Source organism: Manis javanica, chromosome 2 (assembly GCF_040802235.1).
Source record: "Manis javanica isolate MJ-LG chromosome 2, MJ_LKY, whole genome shotgun sequence".
Taxonomy (NCBI): Eukaryota; Metazoa; Chordata; class Mammalia; order Pholidota; family Manidae; genus Manis; species Manis javanica.
Window position 1 is genome coordinate 216,915,171 of NC_133157.1, and position 23,082 is coordinate 216,938,252.

General features: G+C 38.3%; 1 protein-coding gene across 5 annotated transcripts in view; it reads left to right on the top strand.

The window, feature by feature from the left end:
* Positions 1-52: 52 nt before the first annotated feature.
* Positions 53-23,082, top strand: part of EFR3A (EFR3 homolog A) — a 105,283-nt gene continuing 82,253 nt past the window's right edge. For 2 of the 5 annotated variants that reach the window (XM_037020727.2, XM_017660142.3), the window contains exons 1-2: positions 57-225; positions 22,490-22,607. Coding sequence is in view for 1 of the 5 variants with exons in the window: in XM_017660141.3 (XP_017515630.1) it covers positions 216-225 (10 nt within the window). In the remaining 4 variants the exon portion in view is untranslated. Of the gene's footprint in view, positions 226-22,489; positions 22,608-23,082 lie in introns of all 5 variants that reach the window. The other 3 variants (XM_073230150.1, XM_017660143.3, XM_017660141.3) reach the window with 3 other exon arrangements.

Here is a 23,082-nt window from a genome sequence, read left to right on the forward strand (position 1 = left end):
GTCAGAGCGCGGGGACGCCCAACGCGTTGTCCGGCGCGCATCTGGGCAGGCCGTGGCAGCTGCCGCTGCCTTCGTTACGTGAGCCACGGGCTCGCCGTCAGCTCCCTCCGCCTTTCGCCCTTCGGCTCGTCCGGGCCTGTGATGGTGCCGTCGGCGCGTTCTGCGCGGCCCCGCTGAGTATCGGTGCGGCGGCCAGCTCTCGGCCCGGGGTCGCCATGCCTACGCGTGAGTGGCCAGCCGAGGGGCGGGCCGGGTGGGGCGCTGGGAGGCGGCATTCCCGTCGGCGCGCTCTCCCGGGGCCGTCTTCCCGGGCAGCTGCGAAGCTGGGCCCGGCTGGGGAGAGCCAGGAAGTGCCCGCTACCGGCTGAGTTAGTTTCGGTTCGGCCTAGCCTTCCCGGAGGGTGGCGTGAGCCCGTTGCAGAGACTGGGAAACTGAGGCCCGAGCGTTAAGGACGCACGGCCAGTAAATGGCAGAGAGGAGTAACGTAGATCTGGGGTACTTCCAAGAGCATGCTCTTTTCTCAGCCCTTTACAGAGCAAAGGGAGACTTGGAAAGGCTGAAAATAACAGCGGTCCCATCGCCATTGCTTTCCCACTTCCTCAGGGACCTGGCATCGCCTGGTGGGAGGGACACACCGGCTCAGGGAGTCCGGGTCCTACCCAGAGCCTTTTCCGTCGGCACCCAAGTCCCAGCAGCCTTGACTTTCTCCGCGTCTTTTAACACGTTCAGGTGGAATAGGTGCTCTTTAACAAGGGAGCTTGTTAAGCTAAAACGCCCCAAAGTGTGGATGCCTGCTTGAGGTTCACCTGGCTGCTGATTAGTAATTCTGATTAGGGCTCCTTTCTAGACACAGTAATATTCCGGAGCTTGGGCCCCGGAATCTGCATGTTTTATTTAGTAAGTGTCCTTGGTGTTATTGAGGGACCCTGAAGTTTGAAAATCGCTGGATGTCAGAGGCATTTTGGATGAACTGGGTACAACAATATTACTAATAACCCACTTTAAAACGAGCCAGAGAATCGCCGTGCGACTTTAAGCCCTGTGGCCCATACGGAAATGTGCAAACTAGGGAAGCCCCTGATCTTGGCCTGAGAGGAAGCATGATGATTTATTTGAGATTCTTTTCAAGTAGGGCTCTCCTGAGTAAGTGTTCCATACGTAGAATCTTTAAGACACTTGTCAGTATGTTCCCAAATAGCTCATACTTCTTAAAAGTCATAACTCGTCCTAACTGTGCTCAATATGATATACATACGGGACACTGGATTTCCAGGTCACTCTCAAATGCATGTTTTGTCTAGTGTGGGTAAAGAGGAATTATTTATTGATATTAGAAAGGTTTATGTAATGCTGTGGCAAATCTTTAAATCTTGATGTAAAGATTACTTTTAACTCCTCACACATGTAGGTAAGGTGAAGTTTGTTTTCTTAACCAGTGTCCTTGTGTATCCAGTAGCTATGTCAGCTGTATATCTTTTGATTTTATTCCTCTAGATTGGAGGACTGTCATCCTCATCATCAGTTTATTCTAAATTCGTGTTCATGTTACTCAGTGAATATGCGAGGGTAGCACTCTGTTAAACAATCTTTTACTTTCTGAGAGAGCAAAATGGAGAGAATAAACACCTGTTCTTGAAAGTTAAGGCTTCAACTGACTTTTATTGGTAAAATGGCTATATAAGTGCCCGCTGAAATTAAGCAGGTTTTCAGTTATGTTCAAAGATTTTATGACTTCATAGAGCAGGTGTGGAAAACTTGTTTTGTTTAAAATGAGTAATTTATAGCGCACACACACTGACACGCTGCACACTGACGTAAGGATGAGCCAGGCTGTATTTTGCATATTTAAGAGTGTAGACCTTATGAACTGACTGGAAGGCATGGGATCTTTGAGTTTCTTATCATCATTGTTGTTAATATTTATTATGATACAGTTTCTATGATTGCTTGAAGTGTGGTACCAGTGGTGATACCCCTGTGAAGTCGTGTTCATACTGCCTTCTCTTTCCTTTCATGGCTAGAACCATCACAATTGCTGAGACCGTTCAGTGGACAGTGGTAGTTTTCAGAAATTTTGCGTGTAAATATATGTCCAGCATGTTAAGTACATGAACAGAGACAGCAAAACCATTACTTTCTTTAGGGATGTTTTTAAAAGAAAACCCTCTCCAGATAACTTGAGGTGGTTTTTTTTGTTTTGTTTTTTTAAATGTCAAAGGAGCTAAGAACATCATTTACTGGTTCAGCCAGTTAAGGGTTTAGTGAAATGTTTTTCTGTGAAATAAATGGAAAAAATGATAAAATAATAAAAAACTTAAGTGAAATAAATGATTTTCTGTAAAATGAAAGTATTAGAGATGATCACTGGGTCTCAGACTCTAATTTTGAAAGTGACCCTTTCTCCAAGTCATAGTTACTGAATTGTTATTTTGTTGCTTATTTGGAGTATTGATTCTCTCCGTCATTGAAACTGGTGTTGATTAGCAGAATCCAGTGGAGCATGATATACCTCTGAAGGCTAAGCAGTTGCCTGTCTCTTGAATGTAAATAGTAGTTTCATTGGAGTTATTTTGGAGAGCTATAGATTCCTTTTTCAGAAAGCAGCTACCTGGAAGGATGCCTGACAGGAAGCTGCTGTGACACCGGAACAATTCTGTGGTTATGTCGCTCTTTATTCAGCTAGTAGTTTGCAGTAATCACAAAGCACAGATTTCAGGACTGTTTCACTAAATGATTTTCTTAAATGTACAAACCTATAATTTGACACATCATTTATCTAAAGGCCTTTATTTCATCCTCCTCCATTCAAAAGACCGTTGAGAAACATCCTGATCTTAAAGATTTTCAAACCCTGAATCAGAATTTGAGTGGAAGAAATGTTAAAGCTTTTTAATCCAATCATTTAATTTTATTTTGCATATCAAGCGACTGAGACTCAAGTTACTAAGTTTCAGTAACTTGGCTAAGGTCACATGTGAAGTAGAACCAGGGTTTGAACACAGATCTGGTCCCTATAATCTATAACCACGATGAACATGTTTATTTTCTTTAGCACCGAGTTGATAGTATACTCCCTCCCCTCTAAGTTACACTAAGACACAAGAAAGCTCTGCCAAGACTTAAATCAGACATGTGAACTTACAAGAATAACATTTCTGCCTTTGATTCTGTCTCATCACAGGAATCTGGGCAAGGAAGGCTGGGGATTCTGCTTGTGAGCTAACTAGATATTTGGTTATATAGTTATAGACTTAAACTTTTTAGTCAACGACTTATATGTATAAAAGGGGCTCATTAGTTGGTAGATAACTTGCCTCAAAACAGATTCAGTAAAATATGTTTTTATTATATATGAAAAGTTATTGATGAAAGTATATATGGTGAAAAGTTATATGATGCTTTCTTTTCTAATTTAGAGAGTGACATTGGTATCTGGCCTGATTTGTTAGGCTGTGGTAATGTGGTTACTCCTTGTTTGTTTTTTCCCATCGATGAGGCTGACTACATTTGAGTTATTTTTCAGTTCATTCTTAAGGAAGTAGTCCAGAATGGAGATGAATTGTACTGTGGTAGGTGCATGCTGATTGAAGTGTTTATATATAGAAACACATAACAAGCAAACTTGACTTGTTGCAGGCTTGTGGGCCTTTTGCAGTTCACAGTTTTCCACCCAGCACCTGTGTATACTGCCTGAGTTAGTGCTAAAGAATTTTCTTTCTCAAAGTGACCTTTAATTTGACCCCGTGGTTGCGACCAGGTCTCATTTTTCAATCTGTCCACATGAGTGGGGACATAAGGACTGCAGTAAAGGTGATGTAGGTGGTGGGAGTTTAGGTTGGAAAAGGAGATAGGAACCAGAATTTGAAGGATTCTATGCAGTGAAGTTGACTAAAATCGTGTTCAAGCTGTCATAATCAGTTACACTGACTATTTGGTAGGGGAACTAGCAGTTTCCAGCTATACTGGTTACTTTATAAAAACTTAAAAATTTGCTGTTAGTAATAAGGTTAATTATTGTATGTGCCAGGCAATATGCTTTATGCTTTACATGAATTACTTAATTCTCTCTTCGAGGGAGGCCCTGTTTGATGTATTACAGAAATGGAGAAATTGAAGTTCAGGGAAGTTCAGTAACATGCCTGATGACAGTAAGTGGTACAGCTGGGATTGACACTAGATGGTTCTAACATCAGAAGTTCTTTTATCAGACTACACAGCTCTGAGCCAATTAGGAATTGAATCTAAAGTCATTAGATACTGTTTCTTTTCACACTGTCACTTTTGCTTAGCATGGTCCCTGGTTACATAATAGGTGCTTGATCAATGTTGAATAAATGAGTAATTGAATCTTAACTGAAGTTGGAGAAGTTATTCTTGGGATATCAAAACCCGAAGTAACTTTTTTTCCCCATAAACACAGTGTTACAATAGTTTTATAATTAATGATTAGATTCTTAGCAGGCCTTCCTGTAACATTTGCAGGGGCTGAGACAAGAATAAAAATGGAGGCCTGCAAATCAGTGTCTGAATTAGGGTTTCTCCAGCTTTGCTCCACTGGTGGCTTGGACCTGACTGACAGATTTTTGTTGGGAGGTAGGGGGCTGTCCTTTGCACTGTAAGATGTTTACTACCATCTCTGGCCTCTACCTGCTGGAATCTGTTAGTAAACCCCCTGTTCCTCAGTTCTGACAACCCAAACTCTAGAAATTGTCAAATGTGCCCTGGTGGGCAAAACTGTCCCTTGTTGAGAACCCAGGCAGTACTTCATTCTTCTTTTTTATTTTCCCCCTTTTTTTGGGGGGTAGTGGGGGGTTTTAGATTAATAAAATCTTCAAATTATAATGTAGGTGAATATTCAGTAAGGCTTTTCTAAATTGAGCATCTATGAAGAAAGTTAATTCAAGAATTGTAGTATCACTAGAGATGGACCTTAAGGAAAAATGAAAGCAAGTTGAATTTTGTAGCTAAAGAATACATTTAGTCCAATGATTAAGAGGAAGGTGGAACAAGTGGGTTAAATGTGCCTTTTAGCTAGGTAATGGTGTGTTCCTAGAGCCCAGGTTATCTTTACTGGGTGGGTGTTCCCAACTACATACCTCATACTGTTCTAGGCAATAGAGGGTTATGGGCTGGAAGTATTAATACAGACCTACCTATGACTAAAGATATGAAGAAGGATTCAAAGTTAACGTCAAATATAAAAAATCAGTATTTGCAGCGTTTATGGAAATCAGAAAGCAAAACACCTATCCTGTGTGGTTAAAGCACACATCTGTGCTTATAAAACTCTAAGTACAAGTGATAAAGATTTTGGAGGAAATGATTTAATTTCATTAATAAAGAAATGCTAATCAAAAGCTGAAATCATTTTTAGATCGTCAGATTGCCAAAGACTTTAACCGTAGCTTGTAATGGCAGTGAGATAGTACAAAGGCGGAAGTGTAAATTGGAGCGCCCTTTTTGGAACATAATTTGGCAGTATTTCATAAAGTGCTCTAATAATGCTTATACTCACTGACCCAGTAATTTCACTTGGGAATCTATCCTTAAAAAATGATTAAAAGCATAGATTGCACTGATCTGCACCAAGTTATCTATCAGAGTAATATTTATAAATTAGTAAAAATCCAGAAACTTCAATATCCAGTAATGAGGAAGTGGTGCAAATTGAATAGAATATCTTCACAACAATATATTATACAACCATTAAAAATGATACTTACAAAGATACTTTTCAGTAAGTCTCCAGATTTTCTACAGTTAACACATACTCTATAATCAGAAAAAGATGCGTAAGGTTTTTTTCAGCTTTAACATACTTTTCTCAGAATTTTCATAATTCTTCAAAAACCTGAAATGGAACATTAAAATAATTGCCCTAAAACTGGTGTCAGCCCATAGAAAAGAATTTTGAGTAACTGATCAAATAATGTTGACAGCATATATGGCTTAGGAAAACTGCATTTACTGTCTGGTTCCAGTTGCTGTCATATGCTAGGATGTGTAAAATTCTTTCAATGCCTTCGAGCAATAGTTGTGAATTATGTTGTTCTTGGATAAGAAGTAAAATAATGGGGCTTCTTTTCTTATCATTGGTATTTTATTTTGAAAGGAAGAAATAATTTATGATTTATTAAGTGGTGGTTTCAATCATGGAAACCTGAAAGGTTGAGATTAATCATTATGTGTGGGTTCAATTTATTGGGAGTTTGTAGGCGTTTTTTTTGGAATGATTGTGTTGTAGAATGAACACAATTCTAGGGAAGTATGATCACAAAATGGATGTTGGCAGTTCCTTCTATGATTAATATGTCAAACCTGTCAGAATTCTCTCATCATTTATATTTGCCAGAATCGTTCAGTTCTTGAAATGAGCTTGCTGGTATATGCTGTAAAGCAAACAGGAGCTACTGTTATTTTTTCTCTTTCATGTAGGCTATCACATTTTTTCTTTTGCATATTTATTTACTCCTCTGTAACTTTAGTTAATGTTAGATAGCATGATTCTGATTGTTATTAAAGAAGGAATTACTACTCAGGTTTTTTTTCATTGCATTGTATCTTTGAATCAAGAGTAAGCTATATTCAAAAATGAGGCATTAAACCTTTTGTTCTAATCTTCAAGAGGACTTTGGCCTCCTAAATGCCAGTATTTCTGCTTTTATTCTTGATGAGTTTTACTCAGCTGTACTTTTTTCTTTTCTTTACTTGAACTCCAGGGTATTTCTGCTACAGTAGTTTTCTAGGTAATGCTAAGTGTTCTTCACACCCCTGCTATTTAATTGGCTTTTTGAATAGCTGTCTTAGCAATTTGCTTCAAAAGTTCTCTGTGCTGTAGTTGCACTTAACTTTAAAGTTAAGTGGATCTCACTCCTGCTGGGCAGAGAAATGAAATACAAGGTGTTCAAGTTTGCCTGTTGTCAATTCCTGGGAACTCATAAACTTTGCAAAAGGCGCTGTGCCAGGATAAAGGATTGGCCTGAAAGTTCAAAGGAGTGGCCCATTTATGACATCTGACTTAAATCTGATTTGTGAACTTAAATTACAAGTGGTTTTCTTTCTAGCTGTTTTAGTTACAAATATTTTTTCCACATATTCCACTAAGTGGAAAATGATAATACCTGGCAGGGATATTTTGATGCTGTAGATACTGTAGATACGTAACTGTTCTTTAGAGGTAGAAATACTTTAGTGAAATGTTGTTAGAATCAGCATGTTGTGAGGACAAGACACTTGCTTCTTGGATTGTTGCCACCTGCTGTACCTGGCACCACAAGGACATTCATTCACAGAGAGGAGGGTACTCCAGGCAGATGCACAATAGCTGGGACTAGTCCCTATGGATTTCTCTTGTTCTCTTAGCTGGGAAGGACTCTGGATTTCAGAAGTTCCATTTCTTCTTCAATACATAGCCCAAGAAACAGACTTGAGTGACTGTTCTAACTCGATGTCACCTTTTCCCTTAGTGCCATCCTGGTTCTTTGCTTGGTCTTTCAAGGATGGGAGCACATTTGGGAAGCTGTCCCAGGTTTGTCTTATTGCACCAGCTTCATACAATGGAACAGTTCGGGTCCAGGAGAGATGGTAGAAACACGATCAGTTCTGTTTATATCACATTTACAAATGCTCCATTCCCTGACACACATTCCCATTATTAGTTCCTGAGGATTCCATGTTGTTCCTGATCCACATTGGAGGGTGACACAAGGGGAGTTTGATTTACCTGTGGAGCCAAAGTTTTCAAAGTGGTTCTCTGTGGAAGTATAGTAGAGACTTTTGTGTGGAAAGGATGCTGAAGAGACTGTGCAGGTGGGCCTTTCTACCTGACCCCACTGCAGCTGGAATAGCGCTCTTTTTATGTTGTATTTGTGGGATTCTGTATTCAATTTCAGTAGGGTAATAATAATGGCTACTTTTAAAAAGTTTGAAATGTATAGTCTTTGACATTAGAATACACCCCCTGACAAAACCATAAGGTGTTTCAGATCAAAAGCTTGGGAACTTGGGGGATTTAGTTGGTGGTGTCTCACCTGTTTTGCTTTAATGAGCTCCAGGAATAGAGTTGTCTATCCGCCTTGTAGTCATCTCACTCATAGGCACTGTCAGTATGTTCTTGGAATCCCAAATGTTCTTTTTCAATCTTACTTTCTTTTTGGATTCTTTCAGAGATTCATTCATTCAGCAAATTATTTTAGTGACTACATGTGCAAGACACTGCTAGGTCAGGAATATTGAGGTGAATAAAGCAGTCCCTAGCTTTAAAAAGTGTATCCAGCAGGTGCCCTAAGAACAATGCTGTGAGTTCAGAGGCGAGACTGCAAGAGGTATATTAGTGACTGTTGGCTTCATAAGCCTGAGTATCACAGAAGAAGTATGGATTTGGGGAAAATGTATGAGAGGAGTCCTACAGGTGGAAATAACCAGCAGCCAAATCAAGTAAGTCATTGGTGCTGGGGAAGTGAAAGCTTTAAGGAGATACAACGATCGGTAATGTTATCTTTTAATCAACATATTTATTGAACACTATGTGTCAGTTATTGGGGACAGTGAGGGTACAGCAGTAGCCTCATATTGGATATACGAGCGTCATCATGGACATCATCTCTGCTCTCATGAAGCTTAGTCTGGTGGCAAAGAGGAGTGCAGAGCATGTAATTACACTGACTGAACAGGGAGCCTTGCAAGCACCTATGCCTGTTTGCTGCTGTATACACAGCTTTTGATATAGTGCTTGGCCCATGGTACACAATCTGTGTATTTGTAGAGTGGTGCAGATTACTAAAAGAGAAACCGGTTGCTATGGAAACATGAAAGGTTAGAGAGCAAGCAGTTAGAGATTATTAAAAGTGCAGCAGTCCGAGTGGTAGGCTTTGGGCTTGGTTGATGGTAGTGGGATGGATTGCAGTGGACAAATCTGAATACTATTGAGGAAGTATAATTGATAGAATTTATTGGATGAGGGGTTGAGAGAGAAGGAAGCGTTAGGATTTACTCCCAAGTTTAGCCTTCATCATTTGAGTGAACTACTCTGATTTGATGAAGGGACTTTTTGGAGGCAGAGCAGTTTGGGGGAATTGAGATGCAAGGCGAGTCCCTTTTTGGGTATGATATGTGTGTGGTGCCTTCGGGGCATTCAGGGTCCATTTGTAGGAATAAGGTGGATGAAATTATTAAAAGATACGTTGTAAAGAGGCTGAGGGCAGATCCTGGAGGAGCATGTCTGTTTAAGGTTTGAGTAGGCCGAGGAGCCAAAGATGGAGCAGGTGGAGCATTATTAAAACAAATAGCAGCCCAAAGAGTGCTTGCGTGACGAGAACGATGTAAGATTCAAATGGCAGTCCATGTATTTATGGTAGCATTTTCAGCAATGTAGCAAGAAAAATGTCTGTGCAGTCTTTTATTGTTTGATCTGATGCTAGGAGCATGATAATTTACAAAGTATTAGGAAAAAAAATCTTATTTTAAAGCTTTAGAACTTGAAGATGATCATGTGTCTTAACCATGGTGTGTACTCTCCTGTACTTACGTCCTTAACTGTCTTGTCACTGCTTTCTAGCTTGGGGTGGGGGAGGGGGATGGTTGTCAGTCGCACTTGGTTGAGGGGATGTAAACTGTTCTGTAAATGCTGGTTACACACACTTGACTGTACAGTTTGCAAGTTGAAATTAGGGCAGCTTGACATGTGTAGTCTAAAATATTTTATGTAGAACTTAGTAACATCCCATTGCTGCCTTGAGTCTCATTAGTATTTGTGAAAGAACTGAATAATTTGCTGGCAGCAGATACAGCTGGCCGCTGCTTATGTAAACTTGCGGAGGAAGTGCTTTGTTTCACACAAACAACTGAGATCATTGAGACTTGAGCTGTCACCTGGAGCATCAGTTCGCTCTTTGAGTGTTCACCATGATTTTCTCCCCTCACACAGCTAATAATCCTCTTTTCTCCCCTCCCTGTCTGTTGGTTTCTCTGTATTTACTGGTGTAATGCAGTAAACAGGCCCTATTTTCTCTTTCAGCAATATAGAAATGTTGCTCCTTTTGCTGCCTGCCTTGATACCCCGTACAGTGACCTGCTGGCTAAGAGCTGGACCCCAGTGACAGCTCTGTATCCAGTGGTTCTGAGGACATGGGGAGGGGTGAGTGTAAGAAGTGAGGCTTGGCTGCGGAGCTTCTGTTTGAACGGCTGGTGGTTCCAATGTTCTTAATTTCATACTCTAAAATTGCCCTGTAATTCAGCCTTGCCAAGAAAGTGGAGTATTTGTATAAAAGTGAAGCAATTTCTGTTGATCCTTTTACATTTTTTAAGAGTAAATAAATTTCTTTTTATTGTTGCAGTAATAAAAGGAATACTACAAATGTATACCGATTTCCAGATTCTTTCTTTGTGTATAATGCCATAGAAAGTTGCTGTGGGTTTTATTTTCTTCGTGCATTAGTAGTAATAAGTCTTACCTTTGAACTTGAGGAAAATTTAGTAATACATTGATATTTTACAATAGTATCAAATTTTGGTTTATGATTCATTTAAAAATATAAATTAGAAAAGATCAGATTGCCTTCTTAGGGTTTTGGTTAATATAAAAGTCAGTTGTGTGTACTCTCTGTGACCATAATGTGTGTGTATGTAATAAATTAAAAGAATACTTGAAAATTTAAAGAAGTCTTAGAATTTTCACTTTGTGTTACTAAAATCTCACCTATGTAGTGAATACAAAATATATAGGGTCTTCATGATTTGGTTAGAAGTTTGGGAAGACTTTATCAAGCGCTGAACCATAAAGGTTTAAAATAGTAGCTTAATTTTTTTTATTAAGCAATTTACTTAGCTAGACCTACCCAGCGAGTCCTATGTTATATTTTGCTATCTTCAAACTTCAGGTAGAGAAATAACTTAAAATACATGTAAATTCTGTTGAGATACAGAATTAGAGAGCTACCTGTCTTTTCCCTCACTGTTTAATCAGAAAATTTAATCATCTCAGTTCCGTGAAAAACCTTCAACATATGGCATAGACACTGTGGGTGTTGTGAAATCTGTAAGAAGAATCAATGCTGTTGGTATATTAAATGAATTCTAAAAATAATTTTGGAAGCTACATCCCCACAGATTTAACTTTTGTTACTCTATGACTAATGAGGGATAAAATATTGTTAAAAATTTAAGTAGCTGGGGAATTTTAAAGCTGTTGCATATTGTGTCCGAAATAACTCATATCCTTCTTGTGAAATATTCAGAGGATTTTTCATTAAAAATAACTCCATCTACTTAGTTAACTGGGAAAAGTCCGAGTCATTGCGTTTTGTGGATTCTTTATGCTCATATTGGTGACAAATTAGTATCTTTTGATTTAAGGGTTAATTTTCCTAAACTAGTACCTTAGTTTAAGCAGAAATTTATTTTTTTTTAAAGCTCAGCTAAAAAACGGCAGACACTCCCACCCTTATATTTTTATCTTACCCAGGTTTTTATTTGTGGACAGTAGGGTGGTACTAGGGGTATAAACTGTGACTTTTGTACTACAAATACATATTAAGGTCACAATATGTATAATGAAGGAAAGAATTGATTTTTAAAACCAACTTTATTGAGATATAATTTGCATACCATAAAATTTACCTACTTTAAGCACATGAAAGACTTGAGTTTTAGTTAAAAGAAAAACCCTACGAATTACCTGAACAATGATTGTAAATATGAATTCCCAGGTGCCCCACCTTTCCTTCCTCCTAGATTTTCATTCAGTAGGACTCACACTTTGATAAAAGGAGACTTGCTGAAGTTACAGATACTGAGTAGTAAGATTCTGAAATTGCAGGTCTTTTTCATAGAGAAGGTATTTTTATCTTTGAATTTTTAAGCTTACGAAGTATATTTTTTATTTTTTTAAATTTTGTCATCATTAATCTACAATTACATGAGAAACATTTTCTTTACTAGGCACCCCCTTCACCAAGTCCCCCCCCACAAAACCCATTAGAGTCAATGTCCATCAGCGTAGTAAGATGCTGTAGAATCTCTACTTGTCTTCTCTGTGTTGCCCAGCCCTCCCTGTGTGCCCCCCACATTATAAATGCTAATTGTAATACCTCCTTTCTTCCCACCCCCTTATCCCTCACTACCCACCCATCCTCCTCAGTCCCTTTCCTTCTGGTAACTGTTAGTCCAGTCTTGGGTTCAGTGATTCTGCTGCTGTTCTGTTCCTTCAGTTTTTCCTTTGTTCTTATGCTCCACATGAAATCATTTGGTGCTTGTCTTTCTCCGCCTGGCTTATTTCACTGAGCATAATACCTTCTAGCTCCATCCATGTTGTTGCAAATGGTAGGATTTGTTTTCTTCTTATGGCTGAATAATATTCCATTGTCTATATGTACCACATCTTCTTTATTCATTCATCTACTGATGGACACTTAGGTTGCTTCCATTTCTTGGCTATTGTAAATAGTGCAGCGATAAACAGAGGGGTGCATCTGTCTTTTTCAAACTGGGCTGCTGCATTCTTAGGGTAAATTCCTAAAAGTGGAATTCCTGGGTCAAATCGTATTTCTATTTTGAGCTTTTTGAGGAACCTCCATACTGCTTTCCATAGTGGTTGAACTAATTTGCATTCCCACCAGCAGTGTAGGAGTGTTCCCCTTTCTCCACAACCTTGCCAGCATTTGTTTTTGTTTGTGTTTTGGATGGTAGCCATCCTTACTGGTGTGAGGTGATATCTCATTGTGGTTTTAATTTGCATTTCTCTGATGACAAGTGATGTGGAGCATCTTTTCATGTGCCTGTTGGCCATCTGAATTTCTTCTTTGGAGAACTGTCTGTTCAGCTCCTCTGCCCATTTTTTAATTGGATTATTTGCTTTTTGTTTGTTGAGGTGCGTGAGAAGCTTTTCAGCTTCATGTAGTCCCACTTGTTCATTTTTGCTTTTGTTTCCCTTGCCTGGGGACAAAGTATAATTTTAAGTTGAAAAATCTGAAGTCATCTAGTTTAAGATTATCATAATCACAGTTCCAACATTTTCATTTGTTACCTGCATGGCAAGTTAATTTAGAAGAGAAGTATCAAAGCATGAAGATGAGAAACAGTGGCAACCTACATTAGCTGATTGAGGTCACAGTCCCCTACTTAACCTTCTTTGCGGGAGAATTACCTGGTCTTTTTCCTCTACATGCTCAACTTGGAGTAAAGCAAAGCACTCTCACTTTCTCAATACAAAGTAACAGTGTGCTGTAGCTTCAAAACTGGAACTTGGTTTAAGTATGAATTTGTTGCTAGAATTTTGTGAAATGTTACATGGAGTTACCTCTAGTATTTTCTTTGTTAATTCTGGGACACTTGTGCCAGTCTTATGTTGGTAGAGGCAGAAACTCAAAGTGCACAGTGGGGTAGGAAAGCTTGAAGCCATCCTAGGCAGCAGTCATCTTTTGGCTTGAGTGTGAAGGTGATGAGATTCTCTCCTCTTTTCCTAGTGGTTAAGTGCCCATGCATGGCTTGTTGTCTAGAATGCTGGAAATTCACCAGTAACTTTGGCAGGGTACTCTAACAGCGAAACAGAGGCTTCTCATCTGTTCCTTCATACGTGTTCTTGTATTCTAAGGGACATTTTAGAGCTCAGAGTAACCTATAATAGGAAAAAAGATTATTTCCTGAAGTGGGGAGTTTGGTAATATGACAGATTCTTAGGCAGTGTGTCACTTCTAAATTTTTTTACCATCTGACTTGACTTTTATTACCTCCTGAGAGCAATGCTGATGATATTATAGCAGCTGCATAATATTTTGACTGTGTTGCTTTAGTCTCCAAATTAAACCATTCAGATTATTATTTTTTAACTGTTTCACAAAGGCACTGCAGTATATTAACCTTTAAGAGCACAGGCTCTTACCTGGATCTACCACTTTAGTTTGACCTTGGAAAAATTACCTTTACCTTTCTGATTTCCTGTTTGTAATTTATAAATGGTGGTAACTACCTCATAGGGTTGCTGTGAGCATTAAACAAGATAAAATCAAATATAGTATTCAAATATCCATTGAATGCATTCTGAAAGAATCAGACAGGCCAATAAAGAGTAGATACAAGCATGGAATTCCTGGGGTAGATTAGACCCTATAGCCATTTGTTTAATAAGATTTAAGGTTTTCTATTATATTTTGCACTGTATCCATGAAACCTGAGTTTGTGCCTTATGGAGCTTGAATTTAGTATTTGATGTTGTATTTTCTGCTAGGGCTGCTGTAACAAAGTGCCACAAACTGAGTGACTTAAACTACAGAAATTTATTGGCTCACAGTTCTGAAGGTCAGAAGTCTGAAATCAAGGTGTTGACATAATCTTGAGAGCTGAGAGGGAAGGGTATGTGCCAGGCCTCTCTACCTGGCTCATAGATGGCCAGTTTCATGTTTATATGGGGGTCTCCCTGTATGTGTCTCTCTAAGTTGCCCCTTTTTGTAAGGATACCAGTCATATTGGATTAGGGCCCATTCTAATTACTTCATCCTAGTTTGATTACCTCTGCAAGACCCTCTCTAAAAAAGGTCACATTCTGAGGGACCCAGAGTGAAGACTCAACATAAATTTCTCAGGGGTGACCGCGGGGGTAGGATATAGTTCAACCCTGTAATAGTTATATTTAAGACGTAAAAGTGAAATGGACTTTTTACTTAAAACATTTCCATTTTTTAAGCCATGCTTATTTATTAAACTTTTTGTAAATTGTTGGCATGGTCACTTTTTCTTTATTAAGACCAAACATTGCTTTACAATCTAAACTTAAGTATAGGGAACACTGAAGAAAATTGGTAGAATTGAGGAAAAATTCTTTCTTTACATGTCTGTTATTTTAGTGCTACTGTGAGGAATGATTGTTTTAGTTGAATGACTGGAATATCAAGGAATGAAGTAAATTCTCTGGAGGCTGACTTTTAAGTCATTTTGGCATTTGCATTGATTCCAGAAATAGTACATATCTAGAAAACAGAGAATTTGCTAGTCTACATTTTATGTGAATCTTACTTGTATTAGGTTACCAAGGTTGCCGTAACAAAGTACCACAAAATGAATGGCTTAAGATGAGTGTTCTCACATTTCTGGAAATTAGAAGTTTGAAATCAAGGTGCAGGCAGGGCCATACTGTGCTACCGGGCAAGGTTCTAGGGAAGAATCCTCCCTTGTCTCTACGAGCGCAGGTGTTTGTTGGCAGTTTCTTTGTGGCAACGTAATTCTCTAATCTCTTCCTGTCTTCATAAGGCCTTCCTCCCCATGGGTCTCCATACCTTTCTCTTCTCTTATAAGGAAACGAACCATTGGATTAAGATGATCTAATGTGACTTCATTTTAACTTGATTACATAGGAAAAAACTTTGTTCCAAATAGGAAACGTTTCACAGGTCCTGGGGTTAGGACTTCAACATATCTATTTGAGGAACGTAATTCAACCCACAACATTTGTCTGTTGTTTTAAAATTAGCTTTACCTTTAACTTCTCTCTTTAACTCTCCAAGTATTCCCGACCACTAATGAACAACTTTGTTATCATAAATTACTTCAGCCTAACAACTCAGAACTCTTTCAGTGTTGGAATTGTTAACCCATTGCTTTGGTTTTCCAACTACAGAATTATGCTTATTTTTGACTCTTTGTCCTTGTGTTTCAGTAGTTTGATGCAAATTCTTTTTACAAGTTCCTTGGGTCTCAGTGCTTTATCAACTCAAGTGTCATAAGTTATGTTTAAAATTATTGAACTCCTATTTTGTAACTTACATTTCACTTTCAGGAATCTTGTGCAATTAGAATGCATATTACCTCACTACTGAGTATGTATCGTCTATGCCACTTTTTATTAACACAGGTCCTGCACTGATAGATTGGGTGAGCAAATGTATGGGAATAAAAAGTGTGGGGCTTGATTTGAGAGCTCTGAGTATTCACAATTTTTATTGTAGAAGATGTTATGGTTTATTTGGGAAGGCTGAAAAGGTAGAGATTGTGCCCATATTCACCTCCAAGATCAGCCTATCAATGAAGTGTAAATAAATTGGGGAGATCTTTATTTTGGCAAAGTATATAACTGACTTCACTTCTGAATCTTTAAATAAGTGTGTGTATGTGTAGCTAAAAATAAATCGTGTCTGTTTTAAGTGATTTGGGCTCTGAACTATCATATAAATTGTCTAATCATGGATACTGTATTAATCATCTTTCCCATTATATTCATAATGTATTTCTGACACACCATAAAATGATTCCTTTCTCTGTTCATTTTCACTTACATAAACGTCACAGCATTTTCAAAGGCATTTGGAAAATGTCAGCTGTTGTTTTTTTTTTTTTTGTACTTTCACAAATTGGAAATGCCACATTCAGACAACTTCTGAAAAGGAATAAAAAAACTGTTATTGTGAGTCTGGGTTTGAACTTTAAACATTTTTAGGATGAAATGTTTTGTTTACCAAGAGCTTCAGTACATAGCTTCTTGTTACCTGCATGGCGAGTTAATTTAGAAGAGAAGTATCAAAGCATGAAGATGAGAAACGGAGGCAACCTGCATGAGCTGATGGAGGTCACAGTCCCCTACTTAACCTTCCTTGCCAGTGTGGGAAGAACTGCTTCTTACAAACTGGTAGTACTTTGAGTGAAATAAATTTTGAAATTATCGTAGGTGGATTTAGTAGGCTTACTCTTTGAGTAATTAAAAATCTAAAGTCTGCATCACAGTGATGAACATTTTTGACAATTTGTGTTTTAAGTCCCCATTAATTTACAGTAAAATAAGTCAGGCCATGAAAAGAATGTTTGTTAGATTGTGTCTCATATTTCTCATGAGAAGAACCAGTGTAGAGGTTATTTATTACCAAAATATGATCATTAGCTTTTTATACCATAGGAATAATTTCCACACCCTACCCTCAATAATTTTACATATTCAGAAATAACATTCACTTTAAGTTAAATCAATTAATTAAAACCATTTAAATGGAAATCTGAAAGTCTGTTTATATTTTTAAAACTTTACTCTAAATTATGCTGTTAAGTACATTAAATGCTTTTTAGGTATAGTTGTCTTAAACCAGGTTTTAATAGAATGATCTCCATTACTTTGTCCTTGATTCTGCATTTTTTCCTCATACCTGTTAGTGTGGTTATCTTAAAATTTTTCACCAAATAATTTTTTAATCCTTTGATACAGTCAACAAACTTATAATTACATTATTTTCGTAATGCTGTTGCCCTACTCCAGTGTTTTGAGTTTGTGTTACCTACAAAGTAAAGCCAGGGCTTCTTCTCCATGTGTCTAAGATAATCTAAAATTTCAAGGAGAGAGAACTATATATTAATGTATACATTTGTACAACTACTACTAGTTCATCTTTCTGGTTGCTTCTAACTTGGGCTCCCTGGCTAAATCAGCTGGGTTAGCCATTTTTCTACTCCAGAAATACCTTTGTTATCTCAGCCTTTCTGGAACCCCTGTTACCTCTGTTTATTTTCTTCCTCATGTTCAAATGCTAGCTTTCAGTTCAGATCTGTTGCAATGGAAAATTTTGCCCAGTTAATCAAGCTCACAAACATCTTTTCTTTCAATTTCTAAGAAATTATTTTCTTTATTTTTATGCCCATGCTTGGCTGAACTAATTTTTCTTATCCTCTAAGAAACATTTTTAGACTTTTCTAGTTAAAATTCATTTTTTTGTATCTGATTAATACTGTGTCTTTTTTCCACCCTTTCAAACATACGAGTCCTTGTTAACCAACATTTTTCATTGCTGGTCTTTTCTTTACCTTTCAGATTATCTTGTGTAGAACTTACCACATAATTGGTAGTCATTAATGTTTGTATTGCATTTGAGTTGGAATATCATGTGCATTTAGAGTTAAAAAGATCTTAGATTGCTTAATCCAACCTTTAGTTTGTTTTGACAGCATCTGACAGACTGATCCTGTTTGGATTGATCTCAGTAGTTTTTACTACTCCTGTCCAAGTTCTGTTCTTTGAGGGCATCACAGACTAGTCCTCCCTTTTTTTTTTTTTTCACATGATATCCTTTAGATATTTGAGTAATACTGATACCTTAACATTAACTGTGTGACACATTCTTTGCTAGGCATTTTTTTTTAACTTAAAGAGTGAAGGTTTTTGTTAAGCATTAGAAGTTGCATTTAGTAGCTTTCAAATATACTACAATCCATCTACAGTTAGTCAAATTCAACAACAATTTTTTTTTTGCTGAAGTATCGTTGATACACAATCTTAAATTGGTTTCAAATATATAACAGAGTTGTTCAGTAGTTACCCATATTACTAAATCCTCACCCCCACTAGTGCAGTTACTATCTGTCAACATAGGAAGATGTCACAGAATCATTGGCTATATTCTCCTTGCTCTATTACTGTCCCTGTGATCAACTTATATTATGATTGAGAATTATTGTGCCCCTTTATCCCCCTCACCTCCCCACCCACCTCAACCCCTCCCTCATGGTAACCACCAGTCATTTCCCAGTGTCTGAGTCTACTGCTGTTTTGTTCATTTTGTTTCACAATTCATTTTTGCAGGATCTATGAAGGAGAACAAGACTCCCTTCAATAAACAGTAAGAAACCTACTTAGCTCTTGCAGGTAGCTAATACATTGTACCACTAATAGTTGATGAAGAGCATCCAGAAAGTTATATAAACATGATTATGAATAAATGATTTTGATTTGATTTCAAAATACAAAAACATGAAAATGACACAAATATAGTTTTACAAAAATCTGAATGGAAAAGTTCTTAAGAACAAGTGATTTGTTTCCTCTGGCAAAAGGGAGGAAGTAACCTAAAGCCCCCCATATCCTCCTTCCCTCCCCAGATTTTACTCATAAGGTGTGAAACAGGACAGTACTGTATACAACAATGAGCCCACCAGGGTATTTTGTTTTGTGGTAGTCTTTGATTACCGATTCAATTTCATTGCTGGTAATTGGTCTGTTCAGATTTTCTGTTTCTTCCTGGATCATTCTTGGAAGTTTGTATTTTTCTAGAAAGCTGTCCATTTCTTCTAGGTTATCCAATTTGTTAGCATATAAGGTTTCATAATATTCACTAATAATTCTTTGTTTTTCGGTGGTGTCTGTAGTGATTTTTCCTTTCTCATTTCTGATTCTGTTTATGTGTGAATATTCTTTTTTTTTTCTTGGTAAGTCTGGCTAGGGGTTTATCTATTTTGCTTATTTTCTCAAAGAACCAGCTCTTGGTTCTTTGAGATTAATTCTTTCTATTGTTTTATTCTTCTCAATTTTATTTATTTCTTCTCTGATCTTTATTGTGTCCCTCGTTCTGCTGACTTTGGGCCTCATTTATTCTTCTTTTTCCAGTTTCAGTAATTGTGTATTTAGACTGTTCATTTGGGATTGTTCTTCCTTCTTTAAATAGGCCTGGATTGCTATCTGCTTTCCTCTTAGAACTGCCTTTGCAGCGTCCTACAGAAGTTGGGGTGTTGAGTGGTTGTTTTCATTTGTCTCCATATATTGTTTGTTCTCTGTTTTAATTTGGTCATTGATCCATTGATTAGTTAGGACCATGTTGTTAAGCCTCCACATGTTTGTGAGCCTTTTTGTTTTCTTTGTACAATTTATTTCTAGTTTCATACCTTTGTGATCTGAGAAGTTGGTTGGTACAATTTCAGTCTTTTCGAATTTGCTGAGACTCCTTTTGTGGCTTAGTATGTGATCTATTCTTGAAAATATTCCATGTGCATTTGAGAAGAATGTGTATCCTGTTGCTTTTGGGTGGAGTGTTCTGTAAATGTCTGTTAGGTCCATCTGTTCTAATGTGTTGTTCAGTGCCTCTTGTCTCCTTACTTATTTTTTGTCTGTTTGACCTGTCCTTTGGAGTGAATGGTGTGTTGAAGTCTCCTAAAATGAATGCATTGCATTCTGTTTCCTCCTTTAATTCTGTTAGTGTTTGTTGTACATATTTGTGTGCTCCTATGTTGGGTGCTTAGATATTTATAATGGTTATATCCTCTTGTTGGACTGATCCATTTATCATTATGTAACGTCCTTTCTCTCTTGTTACTTTCTCTGTTTTGAAGTCTATTTTATCTGATACAAGTGTTGCCACTCCTGCTTTTTTCTCCCTATTTGCATGAAATATCTTTTTCCATCCCTTCACTTTCAGTCTGTGTATGTCTTTGGGTTTGAAATGTGTCTCTTGTAGGCAGTATAAAGATGGGTCTTGCTCTTTTATCCATTCTGTAACTCTGTGTCTTTTGATTGGTGCATTCAGTTCATTTACTGCCATTGCAAGCTTTGGATTCATGGTTACTAAAAGTTCAAGGGCAGCTTCTTTACTATCTAACAGTCTAATTTAACTTGCTTATTATGCTATTATAAACAATCTGAAGATTTTTTTCTCTCTCTTTCTTTCTCCTCCACTCTTTATATGTTAGGTGTCATATTCTGTACTCTTTGTGTATTCCTTGACTGACTCTGTGAGTAGCTGATTTAATTTTGCATTTGGTTAGTGTTTAACTGGTCTACTTCCTTTGCTGTGGTTTTATTTTTTCTGGTGAAAGTTATTTAGCCTTAGGAGCACTTCCATCTAGAGCAGTTCCTTTAAAATATACTGTAGAGATGTTTTGTGGGACGTAAATTTCCTCAACTTTTGCTTATCTGGAAATTGTTTAATTCCTCCTTCAAATTTAAATGATTATCTTGCTGGGTAGAGTATTCTTGGTTCAAGGTCCTTCTGTTTCATTGCATTAAATATATTATGGCACTCCCTTCTGGCCTGTAAGGTTTCTGCTGAGAAGTCTGATGATAGCCTGATGGGTTTTCCTTTGTATGTGATCTTATTTCTCTTTCTGGCTGCTTTTAATACTCTGTCCTTGTCCTTGATCTTTGCCATTTAGATTATTATATGTCTTGGTGTTGTCTTCCTTGGGTCCCTTGTGTTAGGAGATCTGTGCACTTCCATGTCCTGAGAGACTATTTCCTCCCCAAGATTGTGGAAGTTTTAGCAGCTATTTCTTGAAAGATATTTTCTATCCCTTTTTCTCTCTCTTCTTCTTCTGGTACCCCTATAATGCAGATATTGTTCCGTTTGGATTGGTCACACAGTTCTCTTAATCTTTCATTCCTAGAGATCCTTTTTTCTCTCTCTGCCTCAGCTTCTTTGTATTCCTGTTCTTTAATTTCTATTCCATTTACCGTCTCCTCTACTCCATCTAACCTGCTTTTACATCCCTCCATTGTTTGTTTCATTCCAGCTACTGTATTTTTTAAGGTGTCTGTCTCACTCCTGATTTCATCTCTTAGCTCTTAAATATTTTTCTGTAGCTCCATTAGCATGCTTGTGACTTTTATTTTAAATTCTTTTTCAGGAAGATTGGTGGTTTAAGTCTCACTGAGCCCTCTTTCTGGTTTTTGAGTGATTTTGGATTGAACAAGGTTCTTTGTCTTTTCATAATCCTGTTGGAAAGTGAGAAATACTAGGTTTGTGTAGGAAGTGCCCTCTACTGCCCAGAAGCTCTGCTCTTTGGAGCTGCCTAGTACCTGGATTGATGGCCATGGTTGCAGGCACGTGGTGCCAGTATCTGGAGGAAGGGCAAAGCCCTTTTCTGCTTCCCAGCCACAGTGCCTGCCTCCTCTGTCAGGTCTGGGTAGCCATACGCAGGGAGAAGCCTCTGCATTAAGCCGTGTAGTTGGTGTAGATGGGGCTGGGGCTGGAGCAATGGTGGAGACAGAGGGTTTCCGCACAGGTGCTGGTGGGGAGGAAGAAGCTGCAAGCTGCTTATAGTGGTGAGGGACCTCGGGGCTGTGTTGCCAGCCAGGGTGATGAAGTGCCTGAATCTCCTGAATGTTCCCAAACTGCTGGGCTGAGTGTACCAGGACGATGTTGTCCACCTGTTTCTTCTCCTAAACTCTTGCCCCTTTAGCAGCCCTCTCATTGTCGGGAAGTCTTTCAAAGAGCCCGCCTTTCTTTTTGTCCCAGGGCACCTGGTTGTTGAACCTTTTTGCAGTCTCAGTCTCTGACTTTGGTTTTCACCCCCTCTAATCTCCAGAGTCCCATGCAATGTGGATTTGTGCTCCCGGAGCAGATTTCTGTGGCTGGGTGTTTAGCATTCCTGGGCTTTGGCTCCCTCCCTGCTGTGATTCTCTTCCTCCCGCCAGTGAGCTGGGGTGGGGGAGTGCTTGGATCCCCCTGGGTCACAGCTTTTTTACTTTACCCTTTTCCATGATATGTTCTCTTCTCCCAAATGTAGAATAGCTGGTACAGTCGTAGTTCTGATCACTCTTTTAGGAGTAGTTGTATTTGCTGTATTTTCATAATATGTGTGGTTTTGGGAGGAGATTTCTGCCTCACTTCTCATGCCGCCATCTTTTTTTTGCCCTCCTACTCATTAGTTGTCGTAGGAAGGTTAGATGTCCTACTACTTTCACAGCAACAGGTTCTGTCATAGCTGTTAGTTCACAAAGTTCTAATTCTCTGTGTATTTATCTTCTCTCAACAGACTGAACTACTGAAGGCCAGAGATTATGCCCTGTGTTTATATTCCCTTCAATCATCCTCAGGCTTGGAGCATGATAGGCCTCATCAAAAGCGTGCTAAAAGAATAAATGTGATTGGATGTAAGTGTTATTCCCAATCATATGTATTTCTGAGGCACATTATTTGTTTGTTGATTTTAAGAGGGTAGCAGTTGTACCCTAATCCCCCTCTGAGGTTGGAAATGATTGAGAGAAACATAAAAAGTAGTCTGTTACAAATCAGAATGTCAGCTTTATTACTAGTAGTTAAGGCTGGCTTGGAGAATGTGCCTTGACTTTTTTCTGTCATCAGGCTTCCTATTTACTTTCCCCCCAAATCTGGACTTTCCAATGATGTGTCTAAGGAACACTCCAGGTTGGCAGAGCAAACACATCCAGCCTTTTGTAAGGAAGACACAGTGACTCAAACTTCTTGGTCACCCCATGGTGGGACAGAGACACAGGCTTCCAGACACCTATCTACTTAATAATATAGAAGCAGAAAGAGGGACTTGGAGAATGCAAATTTGAAAGAAACCCTTGAAGAATTGTTTTGTTCATTCAACAAATAGATACT